The 17,591-nt window shown below is 38.7% G+C and overlaps 1 protein-coding gene across 1 annotated transcript; it reads right to left on the reverse strand.

Annotated features, from left to right (window-relative positions):
• Window positions 1-1,389: 1,389 nt before the first annotated feature.
• On the reverse strand, window positions 1,390-7,289 carry MANSC4 (MANSC domain containing 4). Its single transcript, XM_074825285.1, has 3 exons — window positions 7,061-7,289; window positions 3,047-3,181; window positions 1,390-2,066 (listed from the first exon to the last, which is right to left on the reverse strand). The coding sequence occupies exons 1-3, from the start codon at window positions 7,287-7,289 to the stop codon at window positions 1,390-1,392; spliced, it is 1,041 nt and encodes a 346-aa protein (XP_074681386.1).
• Window positions 7,290-17,591: the final 10,302 nt, after the last annotated feature.

The following is a 17,591-nucleotide window of genomic DNA, read 5'->3' on the forward strand; positions in this document are numbered from 1 at the left end:
GATCAATGTGGACTAAAATATAATGTTAGAGAGGTCCCTGCTCAACTGTAAATAGGTATTCATGGGACCTTACAACCCCATCAGTGTAGTCTTTGAACACTGCATGAATCTTACTAGTTTTAAAATAATTTTCTGCAACACAGACATGACAATCAGTTTTATTTTTTATTGTTTCCTTTTATAACATTTACACTTGCCTGGGAAATAGAAACTTCTTACAGCAAGTGAAGAAAGTGAGAAACTCTGAGATGTCAACAAGTTTACAAGAGGAAGAACAATCCTGGTTACTGTTGAAAATGTTTGCTTTGCTAAGCAAACTTCCTGACTAAGGTAAGGCAAGGAAATACCTTGCTACCTTGTTGATCTAGTCACTTGATTTATATTCACGAGGAGCTCTCTTATGAATGGAGTATACAGGATGAGGAAACAAAAAGGGGTTTTAATTATAAAGCTAACTTACAGAGCTTTCAAAACATTTTGTGTATTCCTGTGCAACATACATTAAATGACTGTCCCTATTCTAAAAATCTGGTGATGTAAATGATAAATATGAGTAGGCAAGAAAAAGCAAGTCAAGGTGGACAACACAGATCGATGCTAATTGTAAGGCATGAACAAATGTTACCTGCATTTGTGTTTTCCTTAGCCAATAACAGAATGGATTTCTCAATGCATTGCAGAGCAGGTAACTCTACAAAAGCAGTTAAGTCTGAAGGTGTTTCTGGAGGGACTTGAAAAAACATTTGAAGTGATTGTTATCAGAAGGGTGAAGATTGAATGATCAGTTGTTTGGGTATGAGTTAATGGAATTCAGTAGTTTTGGGGACTTGGGTTATTTCTGGTGTTTTTCTTTGAAGAAGTAAAGAGTGCGGGCTAAATTGTTTTGTCTCAATATTAGGGATAAATGGGGGAAAAAGGTAAATCTAGAAGTTGTAGAAAAATTGACAGTTTTTATACAAACAATGAGATCTGAGGCAATTAAAGGATGATTAAACGACCTTATGATACTACAAAACTTTGGTCAGTTTTACTGATTACACATACTTCATTTTCTCAGGTTAGTTCGAAGTCAGGGGAAAGGATACGTTGAGCTGCAGTAAATCTGCCCTCTTAAGTTAGGAAAAGTGTATACTGTTAGGCATTAGTCTGGGTCACGGGAACCAAAACGTGCTCAAACACGTCTGAGCATGCAGCAGGAGCTATGACTCTGTACTTCTACCTAAAGAGACAGCGGAATTGTATTTCATCTGTTGAGAATTAAATTACAACTGAAAGATTCTGCAACCATCACGGAAAAAATGATCTTTGGTTCTGTGAAAGAAATAAGCTGGTATATACAATTCATTTTTTAAAAGCTATTTGTTCCAAAACAAGGATGGTGACAGTATTTTACAAATTACCTTTGACAGTAGTATATTTTATGGATTGTCTCGACGTTGTTCTTCTTCTCCTTATGGGTTTATACTGACCTCTCCTATTGCTGCAACGTCCTGCTGTGAAAGCAACAGTACAACAGCAAAGGAAGATGAGAGAAGAGCAAAGAACCACAGGAATCAACCAGACACCCAAAGCTGCAGCTTCCCAAGCAGATGCCTCATTATCCAAAGTATAATTCCTACCGCTGTAGCCTTTGGTTTCATTTAAGTGTTGCTTACTGCTGTTCAGACGAGGGGGAGTGGGCATGTGGGATAACACCTTGGCAGCCTCAGATATCAAAGTTGAGGGTACAGACTTCTTGTTTGAGCTGGTGATTGACCTAGTGCTTGCTGAAGTTGTGCTTGTCCTCTTAGCAAAATGATCATCCGGTGGAAAAGTTTCTGCCGTGGAATAAGTAGTAACTGCGGTTTTTTGGCTTGTGCTGGAGGTGTAAGTGTTTGCTGTTAAGCCATGGCTAGTGGTAGAAGATGGAGCTTGGAGCAGAAGAGAACTTGACGTGGCATTATAATGCTGGCATCTTTCCCACTCAGTGGTCTTTGTGCTGTTTTGCCTTTCATATTTACTCAGTGAGTGAGTATTTGGCTCTTTGGATGTCAGTTTTTCAAAAATGAGAAGATCTGGATCAATCCCTATTAAATCATAAACAATGTTAGTTTATGGGATAAAAGCTCATCTGCACACCCACAAAAGGAGCACATGGAGACAGTGGCAGGTTGGGGAGCCCAAATAACACCCATCAACACCTTTGGGACTGGGGGTGTCACTGCCTAGGGTTATGGGACGTGTTATGGGATGCAAGGGATGGGCATTTTGGGATTGCACAGGATTTACTGTAGGATGCTTAGGGAAGGAACCAAAGTGAGGAAAGAGAGGGATCTACACTACTGGGGAGTAGGGGAGTCCCAGCAAGCTCTGTGGGGGTGTGTGTCTGTACCAGCAACTGCAGGGCTGTGCCCTCGGGGGCTCATACGTCTGGGTGACAGCAACTGGGGAGACTGGGGTCCAAACTGGGCAGACTGAGCATCTGAGCCCACCTGCTGGGGGGATTCGTATTGTACATATGTGTGTGTGTATATATATGTATTGTACATATGTACATATATATATGTTCACTAGCAGATCTCCATCCTGTGCAGCCAGAAGAAGCAGGAGGAGGCTCTTGGTGGTACCTGTGTTCGTGTGTCTGTTTTAATGCGTTCGTCTGCGTTACCTGTGTGGCTGGCTGTGTCTGTATGTGTGCTTGTGGTATGTACATGGGCTCGTTGGGCACGTGCCTAATGGGAATACTGGTTGGATCTGGGGACGTGGAGCAGTGGCAGCCTCGCCTCTCAGTCCCTCCAATCTGGTGTGGTATTTTCCCCAAACGTAGTATTGATTAGGTACTCAGAGCATGAATCTTGAGAGCAGAGTGTATCCTCAAGGCCCCTTCTCATATACTGAATAGAAGAAAGGGGGGAAGTATTCTCAAATAAAAAGATAAAAAAGTCTTATGCTTTTTTAGCATTACATTTTACTTCAGAAGATCTTCTAGCACAGCAGCTGACCTAGTATAATTTTAACATTTCCTATCGTTGCTGTTTTAGCCTTTATAAATGGAATGCTTAATTACCTGTTGTGATGTTGTACAAAATGACATTGATTCTAGCCTTTAGTATGCAACTTTCCAATGCTGGGCAAGACACGTGCAGGCAATTCATATTCTCATGAATGGCTCCATGGTAGAACACTGCTAGATTGCAAGAAACTGTAATACAAAAAGAATAAAGTTGATCTTATTAGCATAATGACCATTGCATTTTGCATGTTATTATGTTATTTAACATCAGAGGATCGTTAATACTGGGCAGCTCCATAGTACTTTAAATCTGTGGTTCTCTCATTATCATGCAAACTAATTAAGCATCCAGTCAGAAAAGTAGAACTACTTATAATTATATTCTTATTTTACATCTGGAGAAAAGGAACAGAATAACCATCTGAATTGTAGATGTGTCTCCGATTAAATAAAATGATAGGCTTTAGCTTGTAGTCCCCCTACCAGTTGCCTTCCTTCACATCTCAGATGCAGTGAGTGGACCATTTCTGAAAATAAAGTTATCAAGGAAGACAACTTTGAGGTGTTTTCTCTTATGTAATACACCTGTCTACTTGAAACCGTACTGCAATCATTCATTTCACCCAGACTATTAAAAAACTGTCCTGAACTACAATAAGTAAGCGACATCCTGCCCTGCTGCCAGTTCCCATTTGTTTTCCTTGTTTGCCTTTGGGCTACTGTATTTCTGTGAATAGAGTAGTTTAGACAATTCTTCATTTATGTTTGGAGGTTCAGTTTTATCTTCCCACATCAGAAATCAGGGCTAAAGTAATAATGAAAAAAATGCCTGAACGACTTGACACTGAAACACAATTTTCAAAAGTATATAGATGCATGAATCCTAGTGGTTTAAGATTTAGATTGAAAATATATGCTAAAATAGTTATGGTTAGAGTGACACTATATTAAAAAGCAAGAAAGATTCTTCTTTCAGAGTCTTACAGTACATCAAAATCTCAAGTCAAAATATCAAGTCAAAAGTTTTTATTATATCAACGTGCTTGAAGCAGGATCAATGTTAGTTTTTGTTTTAGTCGTACGAAGTTTTGGGGGTTTTATTTATTTCATTTTACTTGCCTTGATTGTAACCACCATACCTGAACTAATATGGCTACCTGCAATTAAAAATGTATTGGTAAGGGGGGCAGGGCTTTAGAAATGTATTCTATTTACTTAGGCATTTATTCTGAACATTTTTCTCACATTTGTAAGTAATGAAAATAATTTGTAATCCTTCTGCAGTGAGCAACAGAAAAAGTCATGCAACTCTTTCCATTTTAAGTGTAACTAAAAAAAAATAAAATCCCTAACTTATCTGCACATGAGAAAAGGAGGAAAATACACTAAACCCGAGGTTATTATCTTTTCTGTATTATTTGTATTTTTTCATCTAGTAGCCTTAATACTGCATCATAGATTTAACACAGTAAACACATGCCTTGAAAATGGTTTTTTCCATCATAATGAACTTTTCTACCCTAAGAGAGAAGCATTATTTTCAAAAAATATATATGATTAATTAAATAAAAATTTGCAATGAAAATGAACTCTATCTGTCTGAACAATACAAATTCAGCAGGTCTATGGAAGAAAAAAATCGTGGTAGAGGTGCTGTTACAGATTTTATATTGTCTTGTGCTTTTTAGCTACTTACATATAAAGATCAAGGTTGTCTGCCTAGCTGAAATGAAAGCAGTAATACTGACAAATAAAACGGATCCTAAATTCTAATGATATCAAGGTAAAGATATGAGTTGTCATCAAATCTAAATCAAAGATGATAATCAGCATTTTTTCTTTCACTGATACAATTTTCATGTCCTATACCTACCTCTAGTTCGGCTTCATCATTTTCCAGTTCTGTGTCATAGGAACGTGAGCTTAGAGTAGATATTTATGAAAGTAGGGCTGGTACAAAGAAGGTTATGGTTATCAAAATGATAGAAGAACGTAACTTGTGGAAGACAGAATGATAATCTTACAGGGATTATAGAAAGCTGTGGCTTTATTACATACCAATTGCTTTACATTTTTCTTTCAAAGATTAGAAACGTTTTGTAAGGGTTAGAGAAGCATATTTAGCTAGTACATAACTATTTTGATATGTTTCCTGAGGACTACAGGCATTTCTACAGGTGGTATGTAAAAAACATTGACTTCTAGGGGTAAAGGAATTTAAAATCCAGTGACTATTTTTAAGAAAATAATTTTGAAGATAGAAATATTTCTAGGCATCAGTAAACATTCTGCATCATTTTTAGTGTAGCTTAACAGTTTAAAAGACAAAGCTCTTCAAATATTTCTGTGAAATATCTATGTAGTACTTGCTTTGCTGTGATATCTTTTGTTCAAGGATTGGTAAACACTGCAAACACTAACAATGTGGTATTACGGAAGTCATTGTTTGAAAAATCAAAATTTTCAGATATTTGTTCACCTTGATGAATTTTCTTCCCACAGAAAACTGTTGTTCACTTGCATCACATGTAGCAGTATGTACCCTTGCCTTCAGCCCCAGGTATACAGTGGTGTGGCTTTCGTCAAAGAATGGATGTTTTGTGCTAATTGTATACTTTATGTTTGTTTTTCAGTGGGATACATGAATACTATTCAGATTTCTGATATAGAGACTATCTTATGTAAGAATATATAAACCACTTGAAGATACATGTAGTTTTTTGGAAGGAAGGAGTGAAATCTTTGAATCCTTTCCAATCCTCCAAAGTTCTGTTGTCATTAGAAACTCTGTTTTTTAGCACAACATAATTATAAATGTTTTTCATTTTAATGATTATTTTGCATCCTTTATGAAAGCAACATTAAATAGTATGAAAAAAAAATCTCATCTGAAGAACCTAGCTTCTGTGGCTATATTCTCTTTAGGATCTGTGATGGATTTCACTTCATAAAATCAGGTAAGAAAAATAAGTCACAAATCTATTTTTTGTTTTTTAAGGAAGGACAGTTCTTTGGTCAGGAGAAATACTTTAAAAGCATGCTGTAAGATATTTTACATTGGTTTGGGGAGTATAAATGACATTTTATTTCTTGTTTTCAAATTACTTCAAAATTTCTTTTTATATTGTAAGATCAGCTTTCACTAACTGTGCTATTACTAAGAATTCAGTAAAGAAAATTCTCTTATCAAACTTCTTATCAACAAGTCTTAACAATTATCTTAAATATCTTAAAATTATCTTAACAAACTCCTTATCAACAAGTCTTGTGAGTTTTGCAGTCAAATTTAGTCACCACAGACACACACTTCATGCACACTCCTAAAATATACTCCTATAGTGTATCAATGCAGTGTGATACAGAGAAAGTATAGACTTGGGCTTAAGACAAGCAATGATTTTTCTTGTTTTTATTCTGAGTCTGAGTTTACAAGGACAGAGAAAAGAGGTTGCCAGCTGAATAACTGCTGTTATTTATTGCTGTAACTTTACTGTTTGTACTATGTTCTACTTGGGTTGCACCAGAAACATGATGTAAACACAGAACAAGAGAGTGCCCTCTCCAAGAAAATGAATATTCTTGTATTTCAGAGAAGGACAAATTGTGTGTTCCCTCCCCTTTCCCCCTCCCCATGTCCTAGTCTAGTACCATATTCCATGAAGAAGAGTCCTGTTGGAATCAGTGTCACTGATTTTTCTCTACAGGTGTAGATGGTGATGGATACCAAAGAGTTATTGTTGTAACGTTGGCATTGCCCACAAGCTTTGTAACAGAGATCTCAAATTTCAAAGCAGACCCTAAGATTTTCATGTTTCTAGTGTAGTCTTCTAAAGAATTCAGATTATCAAATTCCACTTTATGGGACTGAAGATGGGGGAACAGTTACAGTGTGCCTCTGCTTTCCTTCTTGCCTCAAAAAAATACAGATATCCTTTTTTTTTTTCCTCCCTCCCACTATTTATTCTTCAAATAAAGGAATGTTTATATAAAAATTACCCAGAATGTTTTTCCTCATATGCTGTGATCTAAATTTTAATGTGTGCCATGATCTTGATAATAAACACTCACCATTCCTCAGAAGGCAGCAGGTTCTGCTGCACTGTTGGGGTGAGGCTTCTGCATAAATCTTCAGCAGCTGGGCTCCCCTCTTCTGCGATTCCCGCAGGTCAACCAGAAGACCTGGGAAGCGTCGGATCCAGCAGTTCTTGTAAAAGGTAGTGGGTGAGCAGAGAGAGTCTGTCTCCACAGCCAAACCCAGAACCAACAGCGCTTCTGCTATTGCCACCAGCAGAACCATTTCTTCAAAGTAACGGGCTCCGTCAGCACGCTTTCTCCTCCATGGATGCACTAACGTTTGGACCAGCATTTTAAGAGACAATCTCTTGAGTGGTGAGCATAGCGCCAGTTCTGCCGGGGATATGAGCCAGGGGATGTTTTTTCCAAACAATTCCCATGATGCTGTTTGGGCAGCTGCTGGAAGGAAGCAGCCATTTTATGAGCTACATGCAATTTATAATAGTTACTACTGTTCTTCTCTATCTTAATTATCTGCAGACAGTTTTTGAGAGACAGAAGGCATAGGTTGGTTTTAGTCATTCAGAGAACTTGTTTCTTTGGTCCCCAGTTTGTGTTTTTTGTTCTTCTAAGACCAAACTAGGCAGACAGCCTTAACTTATGGTGAGTAATGGTGAGCTCAGCATTTTGTTTAACCTCAGTAGTGGGCACTTGAGAGCAGGTATGCCACTTTTTTCAGGCACACTATTACACTCAACACAGAAGAAACAGCTCAATTTAGTTTCTTAACACTTTTTGAATGACCTGGTGGTGGCAAATACAATTTCCTTCTTTACTAACAAAATGAACTATCTCAGTCTGTCTCCAGCCAGAAGTGGAAATTTGTCCCTCTTCCCTACTCTGTTTTGGTTGCAAGAATAAAACGGTTTTATTTGCAAAGATAAATATGACTGGAGAAGGCTGTAACCTAGATTCATCTCCAGACTAGACAGGTAATCAAAATCCTGCAACTAATACATTTAAGAATATTGAGCAGTCTGTATGGGTTTTTCTGCAGTCTGTATGGGCAGTCTGTATGGGTTTAAGCTTGGAAAAGGCCTGTGAGAGTGAAAGAAAATATAGTTGGCATATAGGGAGGCAATTTTTCAAGCACCTGGTCTGAAACCTGAAACTCCCAAGTGTTTTGTTTCTTAAAAGGACCCAGTCTGATCCCCGATTCCCATTTCTGTATGCCCTTCATACAGAAAGGCTTTAAAATATTACAATATATGAGTTGATTTAAACTCAATGGACTATATAGTGATGTTGAGAGAATTAGGTAAAAATACAATTGTCTGCAATAAAAATTGTGTGTTGAATATACAAAAATATTTCAGACTGCATTTTTTTCCTTCAAGATTAGATTTCCCCAGTTCTACATGAAGTATAGATCAGTTACATGGAGGGGAGGAGCCTCAAACTAATTTTAATTCCTTAGGCATTATTGCTGGTGTTTGTTCTGCAAGACAAGGCCCCCAGTTTGGAAATGAACTGATATGTATATAATTTTGTTCCTTACAGAGCTCCTTAGAAGGTGATCAGACTCAGAGCAGGTTAACACCTGTTGATCCAATAGCAAGACCAAGGCATTTATTTATTCATTGGAACTACCAGCTATAATTAGGATGATGCCAAATAAATGTCTGTTTTTACGCAGACTGCATGTCTGTTGTGGGAAATACGTGAATTAAATTGTTAAGAAGAGCATAAGTGAATAATTCTTTAAGCCTCTGTCCTGAAAACCAGCTCTTGGTACTTGTGTTGTTTTATTTAGTTTTGATAGTTTGCTGTGCTTTATTTTTTATTTTCATTTGCTTGAAAATCACTGCTTAAAACCTTAAATATGTTTCAATACACCTGTTAGTTTGCGTTCAATGGACTGCACAGGGATGTTTTTAGGCATTTACCTACCATTGCCACAAGCACTATTGACACTGTATTTTTCTAAAATTTTTGTTTTGGCTTTCCAAACATTCCAAGGCATCACTTGATATGGAACACACTCAGAATTTTTAAAGATATGCCAGTATTTTGGCATCACCTCCAGGATTTAGTGTGAATTTTGGATCTGTTTTGTTCTGTAAGACTTGCATGTAAAAGTGTGGATTCCTGATTGCTTTTCTCAATCCTACTCTTCCCATATCTCAGAAGAGAAATCTAGAAGATTCTGAATAACTTGAGGAGGCATTTAACAAGGAGATTAAACTGATGCGAAAGAAGTATTTATACTGGGTAAAGCTGAATATGTCTTTAGCCCATTTAAATGAGCAAAAAATTAGATGTAATAGGTAGCTTTAATGGTATATGTAACATAAAGATTATGCTGTCTCAGTTCCTCTGGTTTTGTCCATCTGAAGCCTTGCAAAGTGTATGTGTACATAACAAATATGTTTATTTCTTCCTTTTCAGGAAAAAAAAATAATAAAGGACTAGTCCTGTGACCTACTTCAGTTAAACAGACTTGAAATATCACACAATTCCTTTGATTTCAGTGAGGCTCTGTCCAGACATTAAGATAAAGTGCGAGACCGGACGTGAACATGCCTGAGCATCTAAACACCTTTCAGACCATTCAATAAGCCTTTCTCTGGCACCCTGTTGTACATAAATAAACCAATTCTCAAGTACCTGTTACTTCCATTGAGGCATTCACCAAACACAGTAAGTGAGAATACTCACTGTGCATAATATTTAATTATGTATTTGTAAAGATAGGCTTGAGTAACCAGTCCTGTTGTGTACAGATCTATGTGTTTTCAATGTATATGTAAAGTCTCTTTTTTTGTTTGGCACTGTTTGCCAACAGACATGTCGCTAGTCTCAGTACCTTCATGTTTTTATTCTGTTCTGCTGTGTGCTTCAACCAAGCAGCCTTTTTTCCCTTTTCATTACTTGTCATTTTTTCTCCCTTCTCCATTTCTGAATAAATTAGAAGAGCAGGAATAGCTGCAGGGAGACTTTTTATTTAATGAAATATAAAGAGATTGAATTAAATAAGTAAATAAATGGCTGCTTTAGGCAATTTCCTTTACAAACTGAAAAGTTCTGTCTATTAAATTTCAGAGTCTTCTGCCAGCTTTCCCACAATTTCGCTTTGACTTTTCTATGGGAAATGCATATATATAATTTAATGGTGAAGTTTTAAATCACAAACATTTTTGCAAGAAGGAAATACCCGAATCTTACCTGCAAACCAGTGACCGACTGTTCCATGTGCTCTGCGAGGAGGGATCAAGAGACTTTTACTGTTAGTAAGGAGTCTCTGGCCAGTATCAGACCAGCACTTCATGTTATTTAGTAATTCTTTTCATCGGTCCTCTCAAATTTCTTCCTGGAAAATAGAAAGGCAGTTGCCTGTTTTCTGTGAGAACACGGATGTCTTCGCAGACCTTTCAGTAAAAGAGATATAAAGGTACCTGCCAGACAGGAAGAGAATGATCTTTTTAGTGATTCTTCTTATAAAGAGAACAGTACCTGAAGTTTTCCACCTGGGCGGCAGTGATAATGGCACAATCCAAAAGCTTCCTAGCACAAAGGATTCATCATCGGGCATTAACTCTTTTTTTGCCAAATATAAACAAAAGCAGACACTTTTCCCATATAAAGTAACAGATATATACTGATATTTGGAACTATATTTAGCTTATATGGAATATATGGTTCTAGTACTCAGAATATGTACAGACCAGAAGTAGGATCTATGTAGGATCTAAATAGGATCCCTTGGGAACTGTCAGTGCTAGGTTAACGGTTGGACTAGATGATCTTCAAGGTCCTTTCCAACCTAGATGATTCTGTGATTCTGTGATTCTGTAGTACAGGAAAGCACTCCCAAAAAGGACTAGAAATGTCAAGGCTTTGATTCTGTAGTCAGATCGGTGCATCCAAAACTACCCTGCACATTGGCTTTGTTCATGGGTCATCTGTTGTCCACACTGTTACCGTCCTGTGCTTCTCTGCTGAATGCCTCAAGGTCCCCTCTCCGCCCTAATAGGGGAGGACAGTCAATGTCCTGGGTCAGGCTGAAGCTTGGGCAGTGATGCTGTTTGAACAGCTATGGGAGACGGTGGTGTTAGTCCCAGACAAGGCTGGTGTTAGTTGTTATGTCCCAGACAAGGCTAGTGCCTCTCTTTGACAGTTTCTCCTTTCTTCTGCTCTGTCAGGGATGGTTAAGCCAGTATGATCAGGGAGACACACATCCCTCATGTAAATGCAGACCAGACAAGAGAGGATTGTTGGGCCTCCTGTCTGCATCTTCCCTTTCCCAAGTAGATTATAGGAGAGAAGAGAGAGATGCTCCCTGAGGCCCAGGTACAGCAATGCGACGCCCACTGATGCTGCCATAGTACACAGCAAATGATTGCTGCTAGCACAGACCCAGCCTGTCTCGGGTGTGGGAAGAGACCGGTGCTAAGTGTGTAAACCACTTCTTCTCTGATACACTTAAAGTCAAACATGTTAGCTTAAACCATCTGTGTTTTAGGTTCTCTGTGACAGAGCAATTGAAAGATGACAACTACCAGCTGAGAAGTGAGACCAAAGCCTGCAGTTTCCCAGGTGAGGTATCAATGTGCCTATGTCCTCCTTTGAACATCAGTAAGCTTATTTAATCAAATGTGCAGCGTAATTCCATGCAACATCAGCCCTAATAATCTCCACTGAAGTCAGTGGGGCTCTGTGCCTGTGTTGCACTCCATGTGAATAAATTGAATTGCAGGCCTATGTTGAAATCATCTTGATCTCATTTGTCTTAGATATCTACATGTGTTTTCCCTTTATTACAGCAGCATTAAGGTCAAAATTTTACTTAAGCTAAGTATTTTGATAATGCCAGAATATGTCACTGTAACTCTATTATAGTACAAGAGTTATAAAATACTAATGTAATGAATCATGGAATAACGAAATGTAAAAGTACTTTGAAAAAAAATCAAAGCAAATCTTTTTGACATTATTGAAATACTGCGCTCACTTTCTTTCTCCTTTAAAATTTCCTTGAAATCAAAACATTCCTGCAAAATGTCTTAAATCCAACAAAACAGCATTTTTTGAGAGAACCGTTTTGTCAAAAACAGCTATTAGTGGTCAGGTTTTGGTTTGGAGCAATATATCAAATTTTTAATTTGACCTTCTTCAAGGTTTGGGACAGCTGGGTCCAAGACTCCGGTTTCAGCCCCATCCCAGCAACATGGTAAAAAGAGGTGAAATATTACAGTTCCTGTTCCTGGGACTTTGTGCAAACCATTTTTTAAAGCCTTGTTTAAAGGGCCTGCCAGGCCCTGAGATTCTCTCGGAGCCTGGCTTCAGACTAATTCTGGTAAAACCTCTGCACGAAAGCTGGAATCTGTGTGTTCAAACAAAGAGCAACAGAAGTCTTAACCAGATTAAATTTATATAAATATAAATCTACTGGCATACATATAAACTTGAGCCAAGGTTTATGACAAAAGGCACAATGTTTAGCAAACACTAATGAATGAATGCTGATTTATGACAGAACTTGAAACTAGGCAAAGGGGATGGAGTTTCAATATTGTGATGAATTTTATACAGCCGAATCCTTAGTGAAAGTCTTCCAGGTGGATTACCATTCATCTTACCTAGTTATTATGTACTAAAATTCAGCTCTGCCTGTCTGCACCAGGATTTAAAAATATAGGCTGTTTTAAAACACCCAGTTCGCTCTCATCTGGACAGAGCTACACAAGAAAATTCTGGCTGGGGATGCACAATGCATTTGTGCAGAACAGACATCCCTACCAGGGGGTTCAGCAGCAGGCAGAGCACTCCAGCAGCCTGACCCTCATTCAGGTTTTGTCAGGGAACACTTCACCTGAGAGAGTTTCAAGGAAATTCCTTACTGGGTCTTTGGCATAAAAACTGGAACAGATTGAGCACCACTGTAAGGATGTACACACTCATGTCTCCATTCTGCTGTCTGGTGACTGAACTTTCTCCTCATCCACAGAGAATGCCCACTAGCACACAGAGTATTGGAGCAGCCTTTTTGCTGCCCAGAGGGAGCTCAGTAGCACACGCTTTAGTATTAATCACTCATTAAATTTGACTAAAGCAGGGATAATTTAAGTACTTGACAACAAACAACCAGTATTCCAAAAAAATACCACTCCAAGCATTTTTTCAGTAATGTTACAACATACATTTGTTGCAAGATATAAATATTGAATAGCACATCAAAGGCAGAAAAATTAAACAGAAAATAATAAGGAATAAAGTCTAAACAAGTGCTTTTAGAAATAGGAGTGCTTTTTTTTTTTTTTTTTTGGAGTAGCATCACTAATGGCATTGGGTAAGAAGTGCTTTTTTTGGCTGTGAATCTGAAAAAAAAAATTTACCTTTATTTAGCAGCTCATCCTTCACAAATGATAGAGATTTCAGTTGAAATAAAATTATGCTCCAGTCAGTTCCTCTCAGAAATGCCAACATCCTTTAGAACACTGATATTTTTAATGCTGAAATACTGCAGGATATTTCCTATGTTCCACAGATGCTTACTTTGTATCCTGTGACAAGGAAAATACTAAACAATGGCAGCAGTTGGTGAATCCTTTCCAAAAGACTAATTCCTCTCTTGAGTAATTCCACTATTACTCAATACACAGTTCCCTGGCAGTACAGTGCAATTCCCTGGCGTCTCAGAGGGAAGAATGTGGCACTTTATATTTTATATTAGATAGCATGTATATTTTAAATATCCCCTGATTTGGTTCCAGTTCACAGTTTAGACTAATAAGGCTGAAAGGAATTCAAATTTTCCTTTGTTTTTTTTCCCCTCTATGTGGTCCTTTCCTTAGAGCAATCAGGTTGGTGTTACTTTCTGGTTCTCATGTATTATCCATGTGTCTGTGTTGAATCAAGGGAAGGTTTGCCTAAACCAAACACAAAACCACTGCAGTCTTCCTTTAGGCACTGTCCTGGTGCTTAGGGGTTTGGTTCTCCTCTGCTGCAGATTATTTGTGTGATCTTGGGTTAGACCCACAAAGAAAGTCAGGCTAAATTTCATGATGTAAACCAGGTTTCCTGCCAAGAAAAGCATTTGTCATTCTGATTCCCAGTCACTGGTACTTCTGTCACCCGTCTTGTGACCTTACCGGTCTGGAGACCCGTCCTGCTTACCACACAAAGCTGTGGAGTGGTTCACGGAGGAAAAACAAGTGGCCATGGTTTTTTAAGTAAATCTAAGCAGTGTTAAAAACTCGAAGTGAATCTAAAGTGTAAGCAGGCTTCAGTCTTAGCATACAGAGCAGGCTTGCACCAGCCCTATACACATCCCCTGCCAGTCAGGAAGCAGGAGCCGAGTTCCACGTGAAACAGAAAGCAAGCTACTTCTGTCTCGTTCTCTCTGGCTTTGCTTTTCCTATCTTTGTAGCAGTAGTTGCTCCTGACTCTCTGTGTTTCCTTGCTTTTGCTATGCTGGAAAAGTCAGAGGGCTATAGAAATGCATTCCCAGGCAGAGAAAGGGTCAGAAGCTTAGGTTTTCCATATCATGGTTGAACGGTCTATTACAATGTAGCTGCTGTATAAAAGAGCTTCTTCCATTTCCAAGTCTTTCTAAAAGAAAAGAAGACTCTCTTCAGCCTTGGAAATAATTCAGGCATTAACTACATGAAAATAGTTCAGGCACCAAGCACAGGAAAAAGTGTCTAGACTGTGAATCCCAAGCAGAAATGGCCATCTCAACTCTAGAGTGAGAGCCCTTATTGACACTCTCTGGTGCCTTCCCGCTCCATTTGTTGGCACTTGAGAATACTTTTCCTTGTGATAAATTTGTCTCTCAGGCACTGTAAAGAGAGACCTGAAGGTTTTGCTCCAGAAGCCAGACTCTAAAAGCTAGGTATTGAAAATCTGAGCACGGTTACCCTTGTCTTCCCCTCTGTGTAAATGTCTTGTTCTTCAGAGTACGTTCTTTTATCACACTCTCATTTAATATCTACTATGATGCAAACTTGTTTTCATGTTGTTTCATGCTTCAGCATGTTCTTAAAGAGTAATAGATGGTCTTTCATATTTGTTTCAAAGATCATGCAAGTCTTTTACAGCTCTTAACTCCAGATTTTGACTTTGTAGCTCGAGCACTAGAGTTCCATTTTTAAGTTTGGAAAATAAATGTCTTGCTCTCTTAAGATCAACCAAGATGATTGCTGGTGAAACAGCAAGACCTTCTCTTTGCTTTCACTATAATACTATGTATTATTGCTCTTAGTGTAAAACAGTATAGCTGTGGGCTCGGAGACAGATTAAATTATCTCTACAAATATGGAACAAAAAGGTAGTCCTTGCCTTTGCAGTGTAAGGACTATATAAGCACACCATACAGACTGACTGATTAGCGTAGTAAAAAAACAAGGGAACTGCCCTGTCAGCACGCTCTAACTTAACGCAATTGCCCAGTCCTAAGCCTGGATAAAGCACAGATAGCTGACAATCAGCCTAGTAAAAACAATGGATTAAGGAAACAGATTTAGGCTTTTTGCAAAAGCGGCCATTCAACAAAGAGTACTGCTGACCCCTTGTGCGTGTGACAGCTCCTGATGAAAGCTATAGAAGTCAGTGCTCTCGAAAGTTGCTTGGCAGGAAAGAAAAACTTTTTAGTATATGACAGAACTGATCCAGTCTATTAAAAACCCCGTGGACTGTGAGGAAGATGGACATGAAATCCTTGGCAGAGTGGCAGGTGCAGGCACAGAAGCAACAGGAAGGCACATCAGGCAACAGAAGAAATTATCTGTCTATCCAGGCTGCGGGTCAACACTTTGAGAGAATAGAACTTATCATAATCGACTCCATGGAAAAAATCACTCCCCAATGAGGAGCTAACTTTCCAATACATCAAACATAAGAGTCTCCAAAACAGATGTCTAAAGATGGCAATCATACCACCTTGTTGGCAATCATACTGTATTCCAAGAGGGGAGCTTAATGGCCACGACAGACACAAGCTCCCTGTTTACCTCTGGAGTATAAATGATTACAATTGTTGAAATGTCTGCCCATGGGAATTAAAGTACAAAAAGGAAATACGGGTTGGACTCCTCCAGAAGTGGTAAGACACTTCTTGTGTGTGATGATCTTTTCAAGACTGAACCTGAGGCAGAAAAAAAACCAGCCAGTGCTCAAACTCAAGCTTCAGCTGGGTGTAAGCAACTCGAAAAGCCAAATGATGCAGTGCCTCATCAAGAACAGAAGATGGAAAGCGGAATTTGCACATTAAATATTGAGGGAGAATGAAAGAGGAACACAAAACAAGCAAACGGTGAAACTCATTAGTAGGAAAGAGATAATGAGAGGTTAGTGACCTAGCAAGGGACTGAGGCTGCTGAAGAGAGCTCTTTGGAACTCTCTATAAAATTTCTAAAATTTCAGAACAAGAAATGGGCCCTTCAAAAGCGAGATGATGAAAGTGTGCTTTGAAGTGAGGTGGTAACCAAAAATGCACAGAAATCTACCTCACCTCAACAAATGCTTTTATAAAAGAACACCTCTGAGTGAGACTGACATTCCTGTCGACTGTATGGGCTAGAGTTAAGAAGCTGAAGATCAAAAGCCTGAGAGAGGCTCATTTCACAGGGGAAATGCTAAAAAGCAAACAACCTTGTCTTCCTTTAAAAACAAAACAAAACCAAAACCCGAAAAACCCAGTGTTAATACTGCTCTGAAGAGTTTTAATGGGGGAAATGATCCCTTCTGAGTAGTGGAAATGGGGAGTTGTCTGAAAACTAAGCAATCTGCAGTGACTGCAGATGAGTCACATTACTGCTAAAGGGAAGGATTTTCTATGGTCTGCAATACATGAGATGAAGGAAATATCTTTATAAAGATAAAAATTATATTTTTAAAGGCTTTATATTAAGCATCATTGTATAGGAATACACAGAATGACAGACTTCCTCATCTGTCAGCATTTTTTTCAGGAAAAAAAAAATAAAAAGGACTGTCATTATGTTTCAAGAGTGTAACCAGGCAAACAGAAGAACAGTCGCTTTATACAAGATGTTCAGGTGTTAATTTGCTCTGTCCTTGTTCAGGTCAAACAAACTCAGGGCCCTGGTATGTAGATCACTCATGAATAACACAGATGTCCTATTCCAGGACCTGAAATAGAAAAGGTAGAGTAGCAGAACAGGTTATATAGTATCTTTATAGGCCAAACCAGGAGCTGAGACACCGAGGGACTTAACGCAGGAGGAATCAAGAAGCAGAATTATGTATCGGACTTGCCCTTCCTAAATCCTACGGCTGCACTAGAGCTGCCAGGTGATTTTTTGTTGATTTTTGGCAGTGAATGCCACCGTGTCAAGATGCCGCAGCATCAGGCTGACTCCAGCACTCCCTCCTCCTCTCTGCCTACGCACGAATACATCCACGCATACCATATTTATTTTTTTTCACCCTGAGTGTGTGGTTGGGGAACATCCCCCCTTTTTTTGGGGACCCAGAAGTACATTTGTGGGGGAACATCCCCCCTTTTTTTGGGGACCCAGAAGTACATTTGTGGGGGAACATCCCCCCTTTTTTTGGGGACCCA

Source organism: Strix aluco, chromosome 5 (assembly GCF_031877795.1).
Source record: "Strix aluco isolate bStrAlu1 chromosome 5, bStrAlu1.hap1, whole genome shotgun sequence".
NCBI classification, from domain to species: domain Eukaryota; kingdom Metazoa; phylum Chordata; class Aves; order Strigiformes; family Strigidae; genus Strix; species Strix aluco.

What these genes read in the sequence shown, in the direction of transcription:
- MANSC4 (XM_074825285.1), bottom strand. Translation starts at nt 7,289, where the DNA reads ATGGTTCTGCTGGTGGCAATAGCAGAAGCGCTGTTGGTTCTGGGTTTG. An exon ending in CTGCTGCCTTCTGAGGAATG is followed by an intron (nt 3,182 to 7,060) that starts GTGAGTGTTTAT and finishes TTTGTATTACAG; the next exon opens with TTTCTTGCAATCTAGCAGTG. An exon ending in TTTGTACAACATCACAACAG is followed by an intron (nt 2,067 to 3,046) that starts GTAATTAAGCAT and finishes ATGATTTAATAG; the next exon opens with GGATTGATCCAGATCTTCTC.